The following is a 24,743-nucleotide window of genomic DNA, read 5'->3' on the forward strand; positions in this document are numbered from 1 at the left end:
ATACCAAGGGCATTGAACTGCAGTAGAAAATGGAGCAAGGTTTTAGGAGATGGTGCTGGATCAACTGCAATTTTGGCCCCTAGGACACACACACACACACACATCAATTTCACATTGATGGTATATTTAAACGTTGAAAGGAAAAGAAAAAACATTTTCTAATGTTATCATATGGTATCTTCATTAATTTTCTTAATAAGGACAAAAAAGTACGAACCATAAATAAAAGATTGATAAATTGGACTAACTTAAAGTAAGGAAACTTGTACCAGTCTAAAGGCATGATTGAGTGAAAAGGCAGGCAGTGATATGGGAGAAGATATTAAATATATATATCTCCAATAAAGACCTAATATATGGACTACATAAAAGACTCTTCACATCCTAAAAGCAGACAACCAACTAAAACCATGAGCTAAGGACCTGAATGTCTACTACACACACACACACACACACACACACACACACACACACACAAATAATATTCAAATGGCCAGAAGCATTTTAAAAATGTTCTCAACCTGATGAATCAACAGAGAAATTCAAAATAAAACCAATATTTGTTATAACTACATACTCACTAGAATGGCTAAACTTAAAAGAACTAACAATTATAAATATGGATGAGGATGTAAAGCAAGTGGAATTCTTATGCTTTTGAGAGTAGAAATCAATATTGGTATAATTACAGAGCATAACCTTGTCATAGTATAAAATAAAGCTGAGCAGGCACATTTCATACAATTTGTCAACTTTACGCCTAAATATATTACCCAATAGAAATATCTCCATTTGTATATCAAAAGATATGTACAAGAATAAAAGAGTGTTTTATACATTATTTCTAACAGATCCAAGCTTGAAGGAGCCCTTCTGACCGGCAACAGCAGAATGAATAAATACATTTTGTTGTTTTGGTACCTTGAATATTATACATAAAGGAAAATAAACAGGCTACTGGTATGTTTAATAGCATGGAAGAATCACACAAACACAATATTTAATAAAGAAGCCCAAGACAAATTGGTAGATACTATATAATTTCATTTTAAAGTTCAAAAACAGGCAAAACTAATATATGGGTTGGAGGTCAGAATAAAGGCTACATCTGTGAAGTAACGATTTATGTACAAATTCATATGTATGTCACATTTTAACTAAAATCTCATATAAAATTATTTTTAAAAATCATCAGTCCAACAAGGTCAGCAATAGAAATATGTCTGAGATAATAGGAAAGCTAAGTCAAGGTATGATTTACTCATTAGGGGAAGAGGCAAGGAGAGGGCCCGGGAAAAGCTTCAAAAAATAAAGGGTACAGATGTCACAAACTAAAAATATCTAGGAGAGCCAGGCAAGTAAGGCAAAATAATGAACTAGAATGAATGGGTTTTGAAACAGTAGCATGAACATAGTGATAAGAGAAACCAACATTCAGCACCCATCAGGAGAGATGGGTTCCGGGAACCAGAGGCACATGCCTTCTCCAAAGGGAACAACCACTAGTTAACATCTAGAGAACACTGTCTTTCTTGCACAGTGACAAAGTTTCTAAATATTACAGTTCCTCAAAAAGGTGAACATTCATCCCTGTACACTTTAGTTTTATTTTATGTATTTATTTATTAAAATTCTATTTCTGCTTGCTGATAAAGCAGCACTTTTTTTTGGTTTTGTTTGATTTATTTTTGGCTATGCCCCATGGCATGCAGGATCTTAGTTCCCTGACCAGGGATTGAACCCGCACCCCCTGCATTGGAAGTGTGGAGTCTTAACCACTGGACCACCAGGGAAGTCCCTTACTTTATTTTTTGAAATATATACCCCTACACATTTTATGTTGAATGAGGAAAAAAATTGTACCTTTAATACAGCTATCCCATAGTATGTGACTTCTGGTAAATACTGAGATAGTTCAAATTTGTCTTATTCACCTCTGTATCTCTTGTGCCTAGCACAGGATGGCTTGGGATGTAGTAAGTAAGTAATACAAACTTTACTGAATAAATTAACAGTTTAATAAAGTTGGGCTGTGTTTCTAAAAGTGACTCTGAGTCTTCAGGGTAGATAGATCAGAAGTTCATCCTGGTCTTGATGATGACATGCAAAAGTGTGGATGCTTATAAAAAGCAGCATGTTTGGGGAACTATGTGTAAGTAGAATCATAGGAGCTTAGAATTTGCAATACTGAGAAGATGAAGCCAAAGAAGTGGGAGGGAGAAAGACAATGAAAAAAAAAAAAAAAAAAAAACAGATGTCATGATAAGGGGTCTGTATTTTCATTTTACAGGAGTAGATCATAAGAAGCCATCAAAGACTTAAGCAAGAGTGAAATATGATTCAGTTTGCAATCAGAAAGGACATTCTGGTCGAAGTATGTTCACTGGAAGAGAAAGATAAGGAGATCATTCCTAATCTTGCCTTTTCAATATAACTTCCACCAAGGGCTTTTTGGGTCTCTTAAGTATGTAGGATCAGAGATATCAGCGATCTATAAGTCAGCTTGAGGAATAAACCATCAAGCTATTCCCCCACTGTAGATTAAAAACATATGGTTGAGTGTACCATGCCCTAGATACTTCTGCAGGGAGTCGAGGTTGGCCGTGTGTGTGTTAAAATAAAATAATGAAGGACAAACTGAAGAACCAGATTCTTAGTTCTGACTTAAACTCATTTATTACAACCCAAACCGAATAAAGTCTTCCCACACCTAAGCGACATTGAATAGCATTCTAAACCAAATAATTATATGGCAACGAGAGATGAAAAAAAAGATAAAAATGTAAAAGGAACAACTTTCATTAAATCAGGGACAGGAAAATCAAGAAAAAGCAGTCACTACATACTAGGAAAGAAGAAGCAAAAGTCCCTGGAGTTTAACTTTTTGTCTTGGATCTTCAGCGTGATTATTAGCTGGAATAAGGAAGTTACAGGCCTCCCCAGGCAGAGCAAGACGGGTGGCAAGTACTAAACACACGTGTCAGAGGCTGGCATCCACTGAGGAGAGGATGCAGAGGTCTGAGGCTGCTGGACACAATGCCAAAAGAATTATCCCAAAGGAGAGGAAGGGTAGGGTGAACAAGAAGATGATATGAAATGAGGGCAGATGTGGAGTAATTGGAGACATGAAGCAAATATAGAGAATCTCTATTGGGAAGTAGAGGAGGGCAAAACAAGTGTTTGGACAATTCTCTGTGGGCAAAAGAGAGTTATTGACATTTTTGAGTAAGAGTCATATGATGAAATTAATTTTAGGAGTATTAACTCTAAACACAGTATTCAAGCTAAAGAGAAGACACTAGTGATAGGAGTCAAGATGGCAGTAAGAAATGTATGTATTCACCAAAGGGAAACTCAACACAACCTGAGTGATGACGGCGATAATAGAAAGGGTAAATGTATGAAAAGACAATTTCAGTGGATCAAGGGAGAAAATAACCCAAGGGGCGGCATCCGTAAGTGAGGAGTCTCAGGGGTTGGCAGCTGCTAGACACATAGCTCAGAGGTCTATAGCATACTGGGAAGCAGGATCCAGAGATGCAAGAAGAAGCGGGAAGAAACCTGGTGCCTTGGCAGGGTCTGGGCACATAGCAACCAGAGGGAGAGCAGCTGGAAGTTTCACAGTTGCTGGGCTCACAGCTGGCCGGCTGGCAGTTGGTAGGTTCACTGCAGGTCTCTTGGCCGTTGCTCAGGAGCCAGATATGGTCTTGACAGCTGCAGGGCAAGCAGAGAACATTCCCACCGCTCACATTCATAGAGCAGAGGGCAATGAGGAGGGAGGAGGAACATGACAGGCATTTCTGAGGGATCCCAAGCTGTAGTTTCCAGAGCAGTAGTTGTGACAAGGCACAGGGAGATTTCAAGAGCAGGCAGCGGTTGATTTGAAAGAAGTGAGCGTTTCATGTTTCTCGTTCGGCTTGCTCCCTGAAACACCCGCAGAAGGTGGTGATTCTGTACACTCTCTTCCTCCTTGCTGCCTGAGATGGCATCGGAACTCTGTTATAGCCCAGGACGTGGTGCCACCACCTCCCATAACACTGGGTGCTCCTTGCAATGCCTTCCATTGATTAAGTATATCTATAAAGCAGTGTCACAGAATCTTAACAGTACCTCTGCTTCTTAAATTATCCAACCTAAACAGGTATTTGAAAGGTCATTTACTTATTCTAATTATAACCACCGCTACATAAACATTCTTAGAATTCCTCTCTTGAAATTGACTTGAAGAGTGCTAATGAACTTCTGTAAAACAATGGCAAATGATGTCTCTTTGAGGGGGAATTCTACGCTTTTTGGAAATTGCCAAAGGTAAAAAACTTGAAAGCAATTATGGCGTAAAAGAATGAAAAATCCTATAACCTATACGATTTGGGGCAGAGAGAGTCTAAAAATAATATACCATAGAAAATTTCAATGTGCCGAAATTTGTGCTTTGCTCTATTTTAGAATCCTGGTGGAAAGTGACTCCCCACTGAAATATATTTAAAAAAAAAAAATCATGCTCATTTTATTCATTTCAATACATAAATTGAGTCAAGTTGAAAGTTTGATTTATGTGTATTCTTAATACAAATAAATAAATTGGGTTCAGTTTAAATTATGGATCTCACTGCAAACAGAAGCAAATAAGTAAAACCCCTTTAAAAAAAAAGATGGTACAGGGCTTCCCTGGTGGCGCAGTGGTTGAGAGTACGCCTGTCGATGCAGGGGACGAGGGTTCGTGCCCCGGTCGCGGAAGATCCCACATGCCGCGGAGCTGAGCCATGGCCGCTGAGCCCGCGCGTCCGGAGCCTGTGCTCCGCAACGGGAGAGGCCGCAAGAGTGAGAGGCCCGCGTAACGCAAAAACAAACAAACAAAAAAGAACTATGAAAAATGTCTTTTTTTTTTTTTTTTTTTTTTTTTGCGGTACGCGGGCCTCTCACTCTTGTGGCCTCTCCCGTTGCGGAGCACAGGCTCCGGACGTGCTGGCTCAGACGCCATGGCTCACGGGCCCAGCCGCTCCGTGGCATGTGGGATCTTCCCGGACCAGGGCACGAACCCGTGTCTCCTGCATTGGCAGGCGGACTCTCAACCACTGCGCCACCAGGGAAGCCCTTTTCATAGTTATTATAGGCTTATCATTTCATAGTTACTCATGTTCCAACTGAAAACTAAAGTTCTTGGTTAAAAAGAAAAAAGAAATTAGAACAATGCTTAAGACATAGAAATGGATTTGGTTTTGCTTTTTACATTGATTCTGATGGCAGTTTCCAAAGAGGAACATTTAAACTGCTGTACATGGGCAATTGCATCAAAATAAATGTAGAGTTTTCCTAAGTATGAATACTTTGAAGGTTATTTGGAGATATATTTTCTGGTAAAAATTTGTTTAAACGATGCATGATTGTGTTTAGCCTCGACCATCCCGCTGTATTTTTCATATACCATCATATCTAGTGGCTCCAAGGGCTATTGAAAAAAAAAAAAATTATCTACTGGATCTAAGTTCCAATTCCCCTTAGCTAAAAATTCAACGTAAATCACAGCACTTTCTTTTATTTTTATGTTCAGTGAATATGCTTATTAATTCTCCCTCTGTCCTGGAGTAGAATCTGTGAAATAGATTGATTTCTCTGTGAGCCAATACAGGACTATTTTACTACCAGGGAGAGAAATAGGAAAAGAAAATGATATAGCCTCTGAGGTTCTGTGCTAACATGTTGAGATTATCTCAGTATTTTAGGTCAGAGAACATGACCCTTTGACGATTTGTACCTGATGTGTTTGAGGAGTCCCCCCCTCACTCCACTCCCCACCCTGCCAGCTTCCGTTACGTGATACAGTTTGTACACGTTGCAAGAGTCCTCTTGTGAAATCTGGATGCTTCAGCTGAACGGCATTAGTAATAAGTATAGCCATATTTAATTGAATGTTTATCAATTTTATAGATCAATGCTCTCTATGCCTGCTCTTCTCATTTATAAGCAAGAGTCCAACATCTGCATCATAAGTACATCAATATATTTGTGTGTACGTATGTATACGTATTAGTGTCTATTCTGGACAACACCTTGCGTTGTGCATGCCCACATGTGCAAAGTCAATTTATCCTCACAATTCTTTACAGTAAATTTTAAAATTTCAGTATTCATATGAGAAAAATTGAGATATAGAAAGTTTTGATATGAAGAGAAACATTTAAACAAAGGGGGTTCAAACATTTGAACATTTTCTTGGTTGTCCTTGACCCCTAAAATGTTTGATTTCCCATTATCCAATATGACAGTATATACAGATACAATGATACCATCATTTACTAACTGGGCAATTTGCATAATCGCTCTGATCCCCAGTCACTATCAGTATCCTTTCATGAAACAACAGGAATATTTAAGTCTATTTTCAGTGTCATTTTAGGATATGCTGAGATGTAAGAAAAAGTAAGTGTAAACTGCAAAACACTACCGCAGAATAATTAATTTTCTTGCTTTGGAATTCTTAACCCATTCCAAAGAGTACCACCTTGGGTTTAATTCCTTTAGAGCACCTCCACGAGACTCCCATTTTTCTGTTGTGAGTAGGTAACACTGCAAAAATATTCATGGATTTCAAAAATTAGAGGTGCCTTGAATGTAGGTTATCCCCTAATATAACAAATGTTGAACTGATGTTTTTTGATAATGACTCTCTCAGTATACAAGTGGAACTCATGCAGACATAACTGCAGGTACCTCATTAGTAAACTTTTATAAACGACATGTTTCAAGCTCTTCTTCTGATGCAAGAGCCCAAGAAGGGGCTGAGGAACTGGGTATCCTGTGTGTTCCTCCAGATTTACACACTTCGTTGCTTTTCTTCAATGAACTAGGGGTCCTTACCTCTCCCGCTCTAGAAAAAACAACCCCAATTTTCCCTTTTTCTTGGACAGAAAGAATCCTCAGAGCATTGCAACCATAAACTTATGCCAATAAATGACTCCCTTGTATTCACTCATTCATTCAACAAATATTTACTGAACATTTTGTATCTGCAAAACTTGATAGACGTTGACAATTATACCAAGATTCTATTGATTTCTGCTTCCAGACACATCTAATCTTGTAGATGTGATAAGATGGATGCACAATCCATGTCACTGTTTAATAAGTTCTATAAATGGTATATGGAGAAGGGCAAACGTTGTTCATGGGCTTTACCTAAAGTTGGCTTTTGATATTAATTTTGAGGGATGGGAGGGAATGGCAGGTGTTTAGGAGAATATGAAGACAAGTCAGGTTGTGGCAAAAGGTATAAAGACAGAAAAAAAATGTTGACCGTGTTTTCAGTGGGGGTTCTTACAGGCAATTTGTAGTAGGTAAACTTAGATTCACATGCTAAATCTAATTCAATCATCAAGGAAGTAGTTAAGATTTTGTCCTACAGGCACAGTGATCCAGTAACTGATTTCACGAAGAGAGAGCTATGATTAAATTGCAGCACAGATTGGAAAGAGGGAAAACCCATTGTTTCTTGCAATGCAAAGAAAGGAGTGTGTGTGTATGTGTGAAAACACGCACACACACACATACACACACATGCTCGTTTCTTTGCATTGCAAGAAAAGCATTCTTTTTACATGACTTATTTTCTGAATATATTACAGAACACTTATTAGCTATTATTTACTGGGTCCTTATTATATACCAGACATTGTTCTAAGTGCTTTACATGTATTCACTGATTTAATCCTCACTACATCCCGTTCAGGTAGGCGTGATCATTATTCTCAATGCATGTGGAGAAACTTAGTTGATCCTTAATAAATATAGCATTCACAAAATATAACTTAGATTTTCTTTATCAAATAAAAATTGACCATTGCTTAGTCAAGAATCTCTTTTACATACTTTTATCACTATCTATCCATTTTCACCAGGGAAAGTCAACTTTCAAGGAATATAAAAGAACACAAAGACAGAAAGAGATTCAGGTGGACTGAACACCCTTCTGTCAAGTATTTTTTCTCCTGCCCATCCTAATATTCTGATTTATATTCATCTTAGCTTGGTTTGGAGGAGACAACCAGTTAATTATCTGAAGTCAGTACATTGCAATCTGCAACATAATGAAGCGTTCTAATTTAGCACCCCCTGTTGGATGCCATGTGCAAAATCACAAAATTATAATCAATTGAAAGAATTAAGTAATGTAGAGTTTGTGGTAACTGATAAAGTTGTCAGGCTGTAATCTACTTTCAACTGAATTTTTACTGTAATATTCTTGAGTATGGAAACTATGGCTTATGCATGATTTGAACAAAATTTGCTACACTCATTCCTACTTTATTCATACACAAGAACTTTCCCTCCATAATGTTAGAAAGTCGTTTCATCCCTGTATTAAAGACAGTGTAGGTGGAGGTACCCCTTCCACAATTCATATTTAATCCTTGTATTGTGTCCCTTTCACCTTATTAGTTACTATTGACTGAGTCCTCATTACATACCAGACATGGTTTTACATGTTTTACATGTATTAACTGATTGAATCCTCACAGCGTCCCTATTCAAATGTTTTGATTTCCTCTCTTTGCCAATATATTTTATCAGCTTTATTGAGGTATAATTGACATACAATAAGCTGAGCATATTTAAAGAGTACAGTTTGATAAGTTTTGACATTTGTTTAAACCCAAATCAAGATAATAATTATATTCATCACGCCCCCAAAATCTCCTTATGCCCATGTACTCCTTCCCTTCCAGCCTTCTCTACCTCATTCCACCCCTACCCCGTCCCCAGGCAACCATTAATCTTCCTCCTGTCGTTTTGTGTTAGTTTGTATTTTCTAACATTTTATTAAATGAAATGAAATTGTAGAGCATATATTCTTTTGTTCTTTCTTTCACTAAGTATACTTATTTTGAGATTCATCCATGGTATAGGTGTTCCTTGAATTGCTGTTCAGTGTTCCATGATACGGATATAATATAATATGTTTACCTACTCATAAGTTGATGGACAATTGGGTTGTGTGCAGTTTTTGGAAAATACAAACACAAATATGCTATGAACATTTGTATACAAGTTTTTGAATGGACACATGCATTCAATTCTCTTGGGCAGACAGTTTGAGTGGAATGATGTGATCATATGATACGTCAATGTTCAACTTTTAAGGAACAGACTGTTTTCCAAAGTGACTGCATCATTTTATATTCCCACCAGCAGTGTATAAGAGTTCAAGTTGTTTCAGGATTTTTTCCAACATTTGGTATAGGTACAGTTTTAAAATTTTTACTCATTCTATTAACTGTATATAGTAGTATTTCATTGTGGTTTTAAATTGCTAGTGACTGATGATTCTGAGCATAGGCATTGCTTATTTTCCATTTTCCATCATTGCTTATTTTATATTTTCTTTAATAAAGAAACTGCTCCATGTTTTCTACATTTTTCTATTGGGTTGTTTGCTTTCTTATTGTTGAGTTTGGAGTGTTTTTTAAATATTTTAAATACAACTCCTTTATTAGATATATGATTTAAAAATATTCCCTAACAGTCTGTGGCTTGTCTTTTTATTCCTGTAATAGTGACTTTTTGAAGAGCTGATATTTTAAATTTATTTTATTTTTTTTTATTTTTATTTTTTTTTGTGGTACGCGCGCTTCTCACTGTTGTGGCCTCTCCCATTATGGAGCACAGGCTCCGGATGCGCAGGCTCAGTGGCCATGGCTCACGGGCCCAGCTGCTCCGTGGCATGTGGGATCTTCCTGGACCGGGGCACGAACCCGTGTCCCCTGCATTGGCAGGCGGATTCTCAACCACTGTGCCACCAGGGAAGCCCTATTTTAAATTTTGATGAAATTCAATTTATTAATTTTTAATTTGTAGATGGTGTTTTCGATGTTGTATCTAAGAAATACAACCTTGTGTCTTAAAGACATTTTCGCCTATGTTTCTCCACTCATTTTCTTTTCTGAAATCTAATTTCTATCCTCACCAGCATTTCAAGCTGTTATCTTAAAGATTACCAATGATTAATTCCCTACGCAACGGCTATCTTGGCCCTCGTTCTGAACTCCATGGCACATTTGACATTACTGCCCATACTTTCTATTTTGAAACATTGTTCTCCTATTTCAGCAATGCTCTAATCTCAAGGTTCTATTTCTGTTCCATGGAATATCTGTTTTGTCTTTATCTACTTCCCTTTTCTCCTTCTATTCCCCAGAATATGATCCTTCTTAAGCCTCTTCTTCTTCTGCATTCTTATCAATCTGCATTCATTAATCTTAAGCATACGATTAATAGCTCTACATGAATTCCTCTGAATTAATAATTATAGGCTTGCTCTCTTTCCCGATATCTGTACCTGCATTTGCAATTGTCTTCTAGATCATTCCACTGGGGCACCTGATACTTCAAATTAAATATTTATATGTACACAGTGCTTTCTCCCAAGTTGATTCCTCCTCCCATGAACTTTATATCTGCTTATGGTACCATATTCTCTTAGTCACATGGGCTTAAACTTATAAAATTATCCTCATTAATACTTCTATCTCTATCATATTCTCAAAGATGAGATTAATAGTGAAATTTAGCTCAGGTAATGTCTCTTTCTTGGTTGCACTTATCTTGAACACTTCTCTATTGCCCACAAAAAAAAAAAAAAAAAATCAAAGATCCCTAAATTGTCATTCAAAGCTATTCATAATATGGGTCCAAAAAACATCCATTGCTAATCATATGTCCTTCAGTTTTTTTTTTTTTTTTTGGATGACCCTATCTGCCATTCTCAGTATTTACTGAAAATGAATGATTCACTAACATTGCTGGTTTCCTCTTTGCTTCTTAGATGCTTTTCTACCCTGTCGCTCCTTACCCATATCCTACTTATTCTTTACAGTTCAAGTCAAACATAACAGTTACCAGGACACCTTCACTTCTGCCCAAGCAGAAGTAACTTCTTTTCCCTTTGAACTCATTTCTACATTACCTATCTCCTATTATACTAATCATTTCATACCTTATATTTTATTCGGTATACATCTTATTTTTGCTTCTCAGTAATAATTATATTAAAGACATTATAGCCTTATTTATGTTTGTATTGCTAAAAATGCCCAACATGCTGTTTTTTTGTAAACATTTATTTTAGAAATGAATGAAAATGCTTTAGTCAATTTTTTCTTTATTCGATTAGTGCACTTTATTATCTCTTACTTTATCTCAAATATTTCTTTTTTTATTGAAGTATAGTTGATTTACAATGTGTTAGTTTCTGGTGTACAGAAAAATTATTCAGTTACATACATATATATATATATATATATATTCTTTAGATTCTTTTCCATTATAGGTTTATATCAAATTGAAGACTTGCATGTAGTTCACTGTATGTGATGGTGAATGGCTGTTAAGGAAAATTTATCAGGGACTGGCAGGGTCTGTCTTAAGTCATACTTTCCAATGTTTCCTAATCTGTCCATTGGATGTAGGTGTATATCTTCGACCTTTTGGCCATTAGTCTCATAAATTAGAACTAATCGTTGTGTTTGGTTCCTTGAGAGCTTTTCCCAGTGAAAGCAAAGATTTACTCTTATATTTACTCTTATAGTGCTTGTCTTGGATTTTTCCCATATAGTGCACTTTACAGCCAGGGGTATTCAGTTCACCTCCTGGTCACAGAAGACCCTTGTTCAGCTATTTCCTTGCATAGCATTAAGCACCTCTCCTGGCTACTTTTTACCCCAGACTCTAGGCACATAGGAACTCCAGAAAACTATTTTATAAGAAAAAATTATTTTAGAGTGTAAAGTTTTTCTAGTTGTTTTTCGTTTGTTTTTAATAGAACATGAGATCAAAATAGCAATGCTATGACTTGTCAGCGGCTCAGCAGTCCCACTAAAATCAATAGCTGCTTTCTGGGAGTTTGGCTCTAGCAAACCTTTATCCTGCCAGAGAGAACAGCAGGGACAAGTGAAGGCTCTGAGTTCCCTAAAACCTTTTTTCCTCTGAAGCATTATTTTATAACACTTCATAAAATAGAGAGAATCACTCTTCTTCAGTTAAAAGACTGACATTTAATTGATTCAGGTCTTTATCCTGGTCGCTATTAACAGGCTATTCCCCGGTTCTGATAGAATAGTTTCTTGCTTTCTTTTTCCCCAAGTTGAAGAGGTTTTTTTATTTTCCTAGAAGTTTTCTCATAATATTTAAAAACCTCTCATCTCTTTCTTTGACTAATACCTCTAGAGATGGTCTTATTTTATATTCAGATAAGTTAATCTGTGATGAAATACTCTGAAAACCTGAGAATTGATTACCATAAATAGTAACCATATATATATTTTTTTCATGTTGGAAGTAGGAAAAGGAGATATGTTCCATTCTCATCTACCCTATATCACCAGGAGTTCTTCTCCAGAGAAATTCAAGTCTATTCTGGGGGGAAAAAAAAAAATAATGGAGTACTCTTTCCTGTCTGAAATACTTATGGATTAGATTATGTAGCAAATGGTCCTTTACCTTTAAAAAAGTCCTAAATCAGTAAGTTCCTTGATAATGATATTGAAACATCACTAAGACTATGGAAGACCTAATTTTATGATAAATAAAACAGTACCTTTCATAATAATCATCCAATACCTAGCATTTCAACATTAGACTTGGGCATGAATGAACTGATTTCAGGTTTTAATCTTCATGCAAAAAATTAAAGAAATGAAGAAACTGAAAGAAAGAGAAGATAATGTGACCTTGTAGGTGGGGCCTTTTGGGTCCATTCAATGTACTTTTGTTGCTTCAAGTGTTACAGGCCTATACTTCCCCATTCTGTCAATTCCAAAGGAGATCCCCCTTGATTGTGAAGAACTGTATGTATAGAAGTGCTAGTAGGTTCGGGACCCTTTTCAGCTACAATATCCCGTGACTGATGATTATGCTGATTGGAATCTTTGTCAAAGGGAGTCTCTACCCATTTAATGCTGCTTGGGGACCTATTAATAGTAACTTTACTGAAATACAGAGGAAGACATATTGAATAGATTTGCTTGTAACCTCTGTTGGTCAGATTCATCAGAGTAGCCAGTGGAATGACATACTCACAGGAATATTCATGAGAAGTGTTGCAGCAAAAATAGAACTGAACTTTTCCCTTCCCTGAGAACAAGGAAAATAAAGGGAAGAGTGAACAGGTTAGAGAAGAAACATAATCTGGCCTGAAATTGTTAATCACTCCTTGTTTTACTTCAACTGTCACTAATTTGTAGTAACTACATTTGTACTTACAAAGCTAACCTCACTCCCTGACACTATGTAATTTACATTTGGCACCTATCACCCCAACTCCGTGTGAGTTACATCCTGTGCCTCTCACTCCCTAACCTTATTATGTCCCGGCACTTACGTTCCATACGTCCCTCATAACAAATCACCCCTTACAGTTTTTGCATTTCAGAAACAAGCTCACCGGCCGATAAACCAGAGGCAAACAGACACAATTACCAGACTGCTGGACACCCATTTCCAGGCCCCCTGATGCTAGCTATGACCGTTTTGAAATAATGCAAAGGAAGGGAATAATGCAAGACGTTCACTACTTTGATCCTTATCATATACCCCGGACAGCGAGCCCCACATATAAAATCTTCCCTGATTTCCAAGGAAGGGGAGACACGGTTCTTGAGATGCTAGCCTGCTGTGTCTTCCCTTCTGCCTGGCAGAAAAATGAAGCCATCTCTCTCTTCCTCCCAAATCCCTGTCTCCGTATTTCTGTTCGGCCTCAGTGCACAGGGAAGCTAATATTTCAGCAACAGAAGCAGCGCAGTGTAGAGACGTGTTGGCTATTGGGCGGAAAAAGTCCCCATAGGTCTTTTGCATTTCTGTCTGTCTTTAGAGAAGTCACTGATTCGGTCTGTTTTTTTTTGTTTTTTTTTTTTTTTTTTTTTTTTTTTTTTTTTCGGTATGCGGGCCTCTCACTGCTGTGGCCTCTCCCGTTGCGGAGCACAGGCTCCGGACGCACAGGCTCAGCGGCCATAGCTCACGGGCTTAGTTGCTCCGCGGCACGTGGGATCTTCCCGGACCAGGGCACGAACCCGTGTCTCCTGCATCGGCAGGCGGATTCTCAACCACTGCGCCACCAGGGAAGCCCGATTCGGTCTGTTTTGAATTATCTTTGCAAGAACATTTGTATAGCAAACAACCTTGGAAAATAGATGTAGTATTTCTGGGGCAAGTGACAGGCATGCTTATTGTCCATTCTCATGTCCATGATTCAGGCTTCCTGAGCTCAAGATTCCTCTCCTATAAAACAACTCACTATGTAGACAAATATCATCTGGCCGTCTTACTACTGGCCTTTGTGAATTGAGGCTCAGGAAACTGCTGCAAAGGCTAACACTCTGGCTCTGCTATTGCCACGAATAATAAAGTCCTTTTCTCTGATCCAGGTGCTGCATGTCTTCTGCCAGCATCCATGAAGCTGTGACAGGCTATCTTGTTAGCTTGCAAATAGGGTAAACTCTTGGACATTTTATGGTTCTTATTGGCCTTTCTGACCAGTTTCTCCTTTCTAGCTGAAACTGTGGCACTGCAATGTCCTAACTAACTCTGTTTGTTTTAGCAATCATTTATTGCCAGAAATTTTTAATAGACACACAATCATCATGATAATATGGAAATAATGATGACAAATTTATGCAGCAGTAACTAGTGGAAATCAATCAACGTTATCAGAAGGTAAAGTAAGCAGCTTGATGCCATATTGAAAACATATCTTCAAAACGTAAAGGACATTTAAAAAACTGACAAATTAAAGGAACAACGGTAAATCATGGTTTAGTTAATAAACAGTCAATAGTGAAGCAATAGTTAGGTACAGCAAATTTTTCTTTAAAACAATGTAGCCATATAACATGTCTTTTAAAAGAGTCCACCTCTCTCAACCAGGTTAAGTAGTACCGTTTAGCTACTTTATTTAGGAATTGGCAACTATGAGGGATTACTCAGAGCACCTCCAAGTGTAAGATATGGAACTCAGGGGCAAAAGTCGTTGAATAATGCAGCTCATTTGTTAACAAGCAAAAGCACTCCACTAGGAGTCAGCGCTGCCGAACCTCAGTCATGGATGAGCCATAAGTAACAGCCCAGGGATGAATAGCCACGATACCTTGTATGAAGCCTTGTACTGTCCATGTAGCCCAACGTTTCGAGTGCAGGCTGCTGGGTAGTAGGGACTAAAGACCTCAGAAGATAAAGGCAGGTGATGATTGCATGGCAGGCTCTGAACATACCATCAGCAGAAAGGGGTAGGACGTGGTTTCACAGGAGCTGTGTACGGGCATGCTGGTTGGTAGCTGGTGAATCCCTTCCAGTTTCTTGGCAGTCCTTCAAGAGCTCGGTTCTGCCGTGACTGCCCCTTGCTAAGCAGAGGACACTGATACTGAGCAGGGCCCTGTGGACTCCTGGGCACAAAAGCCTTTCTGTGTGCCCCATTTCTTGATTACAGGAAATAGGCTTTATTCAGCCTCCATGTCCTTCCCTGAGTTCCAACCAGCAGATTCAAAGAGTTGCTAATTAGGGAAGGGAAGGGATGTGGAGACAGGGACGGGAAGTCAAAAGAAACAGTAGAGCAGCCTTGGGGCAGGGCCCTGGTGCACCATCAAGGGATATGCATCAAAATATCTTTGAGCGGTCTTGTAGATACTGAAGCCACCAGCAGGTGGGAGAAAATAACAGTAAAGGATAGTATGCTGCCCGCAGGCATGTCGACCCCAGACCGGTTGGAACAAGAAGCTTGATGAGGCTGACCCCCCACTTACCTCACCACCAACCAGTCAGAAGCTTGTCTACCAGCTGATCATACCCTCTTTGAACTACTACTATAAAACTTCTCACTACCCCTCCGCCCAGGTTGGGACACACAGTTTGGGGGGCATTAGCTTGCTGTGGCCCCATTCGCCCGGCAAAGCAATAAAGTTATTCTTTTCTATGTCGCCCAAAACTCTTGTCTCTGAGATTTAATTCCATGTCAGGGTACAGAGGCCAGATTCAGCTTCAACGCCTCTGAGGATCTCATGGAGGAAGAGTTACTAGAGGGGACAAGGAAACATGGCAATCACCTCTGAGGGAATGACAGCTGTAGTTTTTAGCTGAGCAATTATTGAAAGACAAGATGACCTTAGTGTGGATTCTAAGCAAATGACCTACACTTAGTGCTATTTCCCTCTTGTGCTGGGACTTCTAGGAGTTTTTAAGTGATGAGCATTTGCATCCAGTGCAGGCTTTATTCTGACTCACAGTTTCAAAAATGTTGATAAACATAACTCAGTTATTTAGAAGTCAGAAAATATGACTAATTACAACCATAGAAAAGTACCCACTGAGTCTCAAAAATAAAGAAATTATGGTCTTATTTACCATTCAGCAAACCATGCATTTAGAAAAACAACATTCCAACCTTCATTAAAAGATACTTGAAAATCTGAGGAGAGATTAATGTTTATATTAATTTAAGATAGGCCACATTTATGATCCAGTAAAGGTTTATTATGTGTTATGTACAGCCTTTAATGTACAAATAGGGGTCATTAAAATTATTGTGCTTAGTACATTTCAATATTTTTAATAAATTTCTCACAAGGGATACTTTGGATTATGGCCAGTGCTGCACCAGAATGAGAGTCACTAGGCCTGAGTTCTAGCCGTGACACTGCTTAAGGAAATCACATAACCTCGGCAAGAATAGTTACTAACTGTATGATAAGTGAAGCTCATTAAACATCTCTTAAAAGTTTAGAAATATGTGTGATTCTATGAAAATATAATTGTGATAGCAATGAGGGACCATAAGAAGAATTCATGTCCAAATGGGCAATTGGCCTTTACAACAAATACTTAGGGACTTCAGCATTTCACTCAGCTACCTGATGGATGTATGGGAGACACAACCCTGATTGGACGTGTTTCAGAACAGAACACAGCTTCGGATGGCATTTGTCCTCCAGAGTGGCTCATGGGTCAGAGTGTAGCATACTTTTTTTGGATTGCTTAGCATTCTCTTCGTAGCCTGAGGGCCCCAGAGAGCTGGCCTTACATTAGAAGACCCTCCAGTACCATCTCAAGATCAATGCTTTGATCACCATAGTCATTTACTGCAGGAAATTAAACCAGACTCCTGGAGACCAAGCCACCGTCAGCTGCAGCATCTGGGAGACAGGGAATGGGAGTAGGCCCAGTTTAAACAATCTGCTGAACAAACATAGACTTGAAAAATGAAAGAACTACACTGACGTCTGTTTCTGTTTCCTGAGAAAGATTTCTGAAAAATATTTCACTCAGTAGTAATGGATATTCTAATTTTAACATGGTAAGTACACCTGTGATCATTACAAAGCTTTACTATGATTTACTGTAAAGCCAATCATTAAATAAATACAGCAGAGCACGTGTGAGTATCAATTTAGCTAACATTTTAAATGTATTTCTTTCACTGTCTCCTGCAACTTCATTTAATAAAATATGAAGTCCAGAGGAAGACACTTTGTTCTTGAGAATCTCAACATGCGTTGTTATATCGGTTCCCTAACATAGAGAGTGTCAGAGTGAATGTAGCTCTTTCCAAGGGGAAACAACAACAACAGTTAATAACCTTACTGCAAAGGTTGACAGGATTTATGGTGGAAGAGAGCTTTTAAAACCAAGTGTTACAAACTGCACATTCAATTTAAATAAACAGCATGCTACAGTCCATGAAGCAATAGTGACAAGGCAGTGAACTGCTCCGGGAGGTGTTATTCTTAGCCTTTTATTGAATTTTCAGTCTTCTTTTCTCATTATCTTTGACAATTAGTAGTTACTGAACTCCTGCTGGGGCATTGGCCCTGGACTTGAAGCAGTACCATATTGAGAGATAGAAGAAGAGTAATGGACCATTTTCAGTGTTTACCTTTGAGATTTCTTTGTTCTTGGGTCTGGATGCAACCACATTGGTTCTGCCTCTTGCCTCCCAGGAATAACTCCCTTTGAATGCCATTAATGAATTTGTTTTCATAAAGCCAGAGAAACTTATGTAAAAGTCAGGCAAATGACTTAGTACTACACAACCACGAAAAGGTATTTTTTAATTCAAAATTTAATTTTTAAGTGTTTAGTCTATTTGTACGTATCTGCCTATGGTATATTTTATTGCTTATCAAAGCCATCGCTCGATCTAACTAGTAGTGATGAGTTATCAATTGTCCAGAGAAGTATAGTGCTTTTGCTTTGTGTCGGTTGGTTGTTCTTTTCTTAGCTTTTCTTTTTTCAATCAATTATCATTCTTTCTGTTTGGATCCTAGGGCAAGAATATGGAACAGTTCCTGACATGAAAGAATTGCTAACTGAGGGCATAATAGGATTTCTCTGAAGGTAGAAATGGGAAACAGAACTAGAGAAGACTATTCTGCCTTCAGGAAAGGTGTCAGTGACTCTGATGCAACATGGAACAAAATACTCTGTCTTATCCCATTAGTGTCTACGACAAGTTCAACATTTTCAAAAGGATAATTATTTAACTAAAAACAGGTAAGGGGGCTTCCCTGGTGGCGCAGTGGTTGAGAATCTGCCTGCCAATGCAGGGGACACGGGTTCGAGCCCTGGTCTGGGAAGATCCCACATGCCGCAGAGCAACTAGGCCCGTGAGCCACAACTACTGACCCTGAGCGTCTGGAGCCTGTGCTCCGCAAGAAAAGAGGCCGCGATAGTGAGAGGCCCGCGCACCGCAACGAAGAGTGGTTCTCACTTGCCGCAACTAGAGAAAGCCCTCGCACAGAAACGAAGACCCAACACAGCCAAAAATTAATTAATTAATTAAAAAAAAACAGGTAAGGATTAATGGGTATGAAAAACAGAATTGCTAACAACATTCAGACCATCGATCTCATGTTTTAGAAAAATCTGACTCCATACCATCCAAACACCTTCCTTGACACCTAGGTTATGTCAGTTTCATATGATTTGAAGTTCATGCTCTTTTCTAAGATGTTGAAAATCTATAACATTTTATAGAAATATGCATAATTCCTTTCTTGCATTTATTCCTGAGTTCCAAATGAAGCATCCAATCAACTGTACTTAGTTCTCTGACTGTAGCCTCTATAGACTCACAACAATGTAATATACCAGACCAAAAATTTTCAATCAAATTCTGTATGCAGACCTTCCATATGACACAGAGACTTTACCAAAGTTTCAGCTAGTCTAGTGACAAAAAAAAAAAAAAAAAAGTCTAATATAATCAGGTAGTCAAAACGTATAGTTCAAACTCTGAAATCCAACTCACAGGATTAAAATCCTGGCTACACATTTACGATCTGTATTATCTTGGACAACATATTTAATTTATCTGTGTCTTCATCTTCACTGAAAAAATAAAATGGAAATTAAAAAATAGTACTTATCCAACTGGGTGGTTTGAGTTTAAAATGATGAAGTATATGTACACAGTGATTGGTAAATAATTAGAATCAAATTAATAAGAGGTATATTATGGTTCTTGGCACAGTACTGAATAGAGAAGGAAATGTTCTTTAAATTCACTATACTTGGCTTCTAGGAAAAAAGCATGTTGTTAAGCTATCTACATTTTGAAGAACCTAGGGCAAGCAATGTCAATACGCAAATCCTACCAAAGCCTTTCTGTTCAGGCAAGAAGAGATTCCTTGATCTATGAAGAATATTCTGTAGCATGTACCCAGTGAATCATTTCTACGGCTTTTGAGAATGCTACACAGATTATCTGGGTCATGTTCCATACTACTTATGTCCTTTGCACCTATAATGAATAGCTTTTCTTGGTCTCTGTCCTAAAATCTAAATTCAGTATAGAGAAATCATGAGAATGAGGCTTAGGCCCAAGAAGCAAATATCATATAAAGTACCAAATGATATCTTGCATATTTTTGACACAGACATTGTAGTAAGCATTCGGTGGGCATGATATCATTTAGTTGTGACAATCTTCCAATGAATTAGGCATTATCTCCATTTTACAATTAAGGAACTGAGTCTTAAAAATGTTAATTACAATTAAGGAACTGAGTCTTAAAAATGGTAACTTGTCCCAGGGCGTATAGCTAGGAAATGGCAGAATTTGTATTTAAACAAGGCCTAGTTGTAATCTAAGACCAATTCTCTTCCCACTACACTAAATTGGCTATGAAGCATTTCTTCACATCTCCACACCAGTCTTCATTCCAAAACCAAGAGTCTTTAGGCCCTGAGTCCACACAATTTCTCTCTATAAAGAGTTCCAATGTGCTCCATGTAGGGTTAGATTAGATACTGGTTTCTTCTTCAGCTAACTTCTCCTTAGATGAGTGATCATGCTAAGCCTGGAAAGAATGACTGGCTCAGAGGAGTGGAACGCTTCCTTATTTGAGTTACATTAGTAATGTCTGCACTGTGAATGACTTTTGTGTATGTCCTCATGATTGGCTGTGACTGGAATCCTGAGAAGCTGCCATGCAGATGAAGTCTCTTTACCATTTCCAATGCTGTGTTGCTGCCATTGCTGCTATGGCCAGAAGCTTTATGTCAGTGTTTCTTGCTGCATGGATACTCTGCTGTTGTGACTGCCATATGCTCTGTTGCTGTTGATGGGATCAAACAGTGTTCATTCAACCTCTTTCAGACCTGCCTCAACTGCCTCTCAACTCCATCCCTCTACAGAAGCACCTGTGTAAGTGGTGGTTTATGGATTTTAGGTTTAAATCTTCCTTTTTGGGGTGACCTCTGCCTAACCTATTCACAGAGCTGGCAGGTTAATCAACACTAGCTTTTTCATAGATTCAGAGATACTTGCCAGCCCACTTCAGCAAAGCATGGCATGTGGTTTTGAAGCATTTTGAAGCATATAAGGTGCTGCTTGCAGCTTTCTAGATACAAAACAGCCTAATCTCTCATTTTTTGGATGAATAGCTTTCCTAATATGCTGTAGGTTTCTGGGTTTGTCTACACATCCCTGCCTCCACCCTTCATATCGAGTCCCCAAGCCTGCTAATCATGTTGCTAAATCTTAGCATTTCTTATAGACAAGGTCATGTGCTGAGCACTTTCAAACGATTAACTTATTGGGTCTCACAGTGGTCCTACCATTATCATCTCAATTTTAAAACTGAGGAAACCGAAGTGGAGAGTGGTTTAAAAACTTGCACATAGTCACACAGCTGGGATTCAAACAGCCTTCACCAACGCGGCTAAGATCAGACCAAGGAAATCTGATTTCAGAGTCCATGCTCTTAGCCACTAATTTATGTTGCCCTGAAAATCAGAACTCTATTTAAGAGCACATCCGTAGCTTCCCAACAGCCAAGCTGATCGAAACAAAATTAATGAGTCTTCACACATTCAGACTCCATGGTTTCATGATCTTCAGAGCGTGTTCCCCACCCTCTGGTGACTACCACCGATGTGTCATTTTATTCTGCTCCATACTATACAAACGATGGTAAGGGAACATGTTCTCTTTTCTTCTTCCAAATATTTAGACTTTTCATTCAGTGGGGGAAAAAAAATATATATAACATAAACCCCACAAACGTGTTGAATAAAAATAATAGTGACAATTGTTTTTAATGTAAATAAAGTGAATTTATTTAATACAAAGAATAAAGCACTAAAAAACACTTCAACAGCGAAAAGAGGAAGAAAAATGCATGCTAAACTTGAACTTCTCATATTCAAACATCTCTGGCGCCATGGTTATGAAGTCCATGGAGGTAAACTTTAAAATTATCTTGTGCTTGTCAAGCAATCGATTCAATCTCATTGTTAACTAAAGGAGTGCTGTAATACAAATAATACAAATAGTGATGGGCAGTGAGGAGACACAGTTGTGAGCTGTGGTTCTGATGCTATTAACTATGAGCAACCTCTGATAGAGTTGAACCCATCAGAATTCACAGGACTAAATGGGCTTCAAGGTGTCTTTAGACTCCAACACTACATGGATTTCTGATATTAGTAGCACATTACCTTTATTTATTGTAATATAACATGTCATATTATAAGCCAGATTCAATGCTAAGTGTTTCCACGGATAATAATCAGTAGTCAAAGTATAATGTGGACTTTTAAAGTATTCATGTTAGTCCCTGGTGGCAACTGTCATTGCTCTATAACAAATAGTATCCTAGTGACTTAAAATAGTTAACATATTTTCCTATCCCAGCTTACCACTAGAAATGCCCCAAAAAGCAAAAATAAAGTAAAAATTCTTCTCTTTGGAGACAGCCGAGGACCAAGCACAAGCAAAAAATAATTTGTGTTAAGAGAAATAAAAATTCCTAGGAATCTCAGAAATCAATTTACCCAAATTAGAATAAAGCTGCCCTAGACATTCTTCACTTACTAGGCAATTGCAAACCACCAGTAACACAGCAAGTTGGCTCATAAGTGTTAGAAGATGATTCCAGGAGTTGTGGCTCTGGTGCAACATAGACTGGAGGGCTACAGGAACTGGATTCAGGGCTCTGAGATTGGCATTGGCTAGAGTCACATTCCAGAGTTTGGCAACTCTTAGACACGTGTCTTGAGTGGACAAGATTTTGCCATGTTGCTCACAGGTTGGCAGCTGAGGACTACAAAACCCATTTGCTGGCTACTTTCTGACTAGCAAAGCTGAGAAATACACTCCAACACAGCTGAGGAAATTCTTGATTGGCATATTGTCCTTTCACATGGCCCAGAATTAAAATACCTCATTTGGACAGCCCTGGGGAGGAAGGCACTTTGCACACAGCTGTCCTCTGTGCATAATTCCTGTTCACCATTGGGTACTTTGCAACTGGTGGTTTCCCTGGAGGTTTCTTGAAAGTTGTCCAGGAGCCAGGTCCTACCGTGGCAGTAAAAAACCATCCATCTTCAAAGTTTATAACATTCGATTCATGTATGATGGCAGAGAGAGGTGGGACATTATAGAAGCTCTTGAGCGAATGGCTGGATCTCTGGGTCATACTGTGAATATCCTTGATTGAAGTTGGTCTCAAGGATCCAACATGCTGATTTCAAGAGTAAATTCATTACTGAAGAGGTTATATGCTCAAAAAACTGGGTATTGGCTTCTTCTCACAACTCTTTCTACCTCATTGCTTAAGCTAATTTGAAGGATAACATCTCATTAGCACTTTGTTTAGTTATATATGAAGATGATGCCTTATTAACAAAGAAGCCAGTCCATTTTGAATGGTCAAAGTGGCTTTCATGTTAGCCCCAAGGCTGACTGATCAGGGTGGGGCTTGTCGAATATGAGTCCCAACATGTCACCAAGCTAACATTTTTTTTGTTTGTTTCCCTTGGTCACCATGCCTCTCTTTACTGGTAAATGGACAATAAGAAATGTATGTGGAAATGGCCAATTGAATACTGATTAATACTCAGGACTGGAGTTTTGAGAAATGGCACCTTGGCAGAACTTGATAATATGTTCAAGACATTTTAGGTAAGAGGCTGTTTTGATTGAGCCCCCACCCTCATTAACCTTCTTACTCTTCACCCAAAGTACCGAATGGGGCCATTGCCCTATAAACGTCTTTCCCTTTGTCTGACAAGTTTGTTCCCCTCATCTTATTGAAAGCAAAATTTAAATGTTGTCTTTTTATAAAGCTTTTCCCTGATTTTCTGGTTAGATGTTATTATTTATTCCTCTGAATTACCAATGGATTCTGACACGTTCTTTATCATGATTGCATTTTACACCAAGTAATGTGTTTACTTATAGTTGTGCTTGATCATTTGTTTTCTAACAAACCTGTTTCAGTATGCTTTTCATTTTTGTTTACTCAGTGTTTTGTTTTTGATGGCAGAATGATGAACTCCTACATTTTCACATTATCATGCTGCATTTAGCATAGTTTCAAACTCATAGCACAGAACCTACCAGCACAATTTCTGTAACACATTCTATGATTTATTTAGCTCAGCTTCTGACAGTGAAACAACAGAAGTATATTTTTAGCATAGCACTCTGGTCTCCGTTTCTTGGGTCTGAAGCAAACCAAGAACATTGAGAAACTTTGAACAATACTTATACAAGCTCCTCATTGATGTGTAATGGTCTGGGGATATTATATTTTTAAAAGGACGCTTCTGAGTGTCCACATTCAGCTTGACAGGCTGTAACTCAACTTGTGCATAATGTCTTTGTAATAGATGCAAATCATTTATAATTTTGAATGACCACTCTTGTGTGATGAAAGATCCCAGTATGTCCTCCACATGATCCCTACAACAACTAATTTAATTCTTTGCACATTTATATTTATCATTACACAGAGGTTTCTATTGCAGCTATGACTCTCCTGCTTAAATGCATTAAATGGATTCTCATTGCTCTTAAAATAAGATCCATTCCCGTTAGCCTGGCCTACAGCTCCTTTTAAGATCCAGCTGCTGCCTACTTTTCTAACTCCAAATCTTATCCTTCTCTTCTGCCCAATACGCTTTATTCTCCCAGGTCTCTACTCAGCTCCTTGACCATGTCAAGCCTTTTCCTTTCCTCAGTATTTTGCACATGCAGCTGCCTGTTTCATTCCTTCACTCCCTCTCCCCCTCTTTATACAGCTCCCTTCCTCATTTGTTGTGTCTCAACTGAAGTGATTTCCTTCATCATCTCACTTAAAAAAGATACCATTCTCAGAGAATCATTGTTTTGCTTCACAAAACTTATCTCAGTTTATAACCATTTTACTTGTTTCTTCGTTATGTGTTTGCCACTACACTGTGAGTTCCATAAAGTCAAG

At 38.3% G+C, this 24,743-nt stretch overlaps 2 protein-coding genes across 2 annotated transcripts; both read right to left on the minus strand.

Moving 5' to 3' along the window:
- Positions 1-2,927: 2,927 nt before the first annotated feature.
- On the minus strand, positions 2,928-3,844 carry KRTAP26-1 (keratin associated protein 26-1; the record flags this gene model as incomplete). The annotated part of the gene is given in 3 exon segments (XM_059063967.1): positions 2,928-3,190; positions 3,440-3,770; positions 3,773-3,844. Coding segments are annotated over 3 exon segments (666 nt in total), but the record flags the coding sequence as incomplete, so codon positions are not given.
- A 15-nt stretch (positions 3,845-3,859) lies between these two features.
- Positions 3,860-23,773, minus strand: KRTAP27-1 (keratin associated protein 27-1). The gene is given in 5 exon segments (XM_059063968.1): positions 3,860-4,077; positions 22,355-22,530; positions 22,532-22,850; positions 22,853-23,003; positions 23,753-23,773. Coding segments are annotated over 5 exon segments (885 nt in total).
- Positions 23,774-24,743: the final 970 nt, after the last annotated feature.

The sequence above is a fragment of the Kogia breviceps genome, chromosome 5 (genome assembly GCF_026419965.1).
Source record: "Kogia breviceps isolate mKogBre1 chromosome 5, mKogBre1 haplotype 1, whole genome shotgun sequence".
In the NCBI taxonomy this organism is placed as follows: domain Eukaryota; kingdom Metazoa; phylum Chordata; class Mammalia; order Artiodactyla; family Physeteridae; genus Kogia; species Kogia breviceps.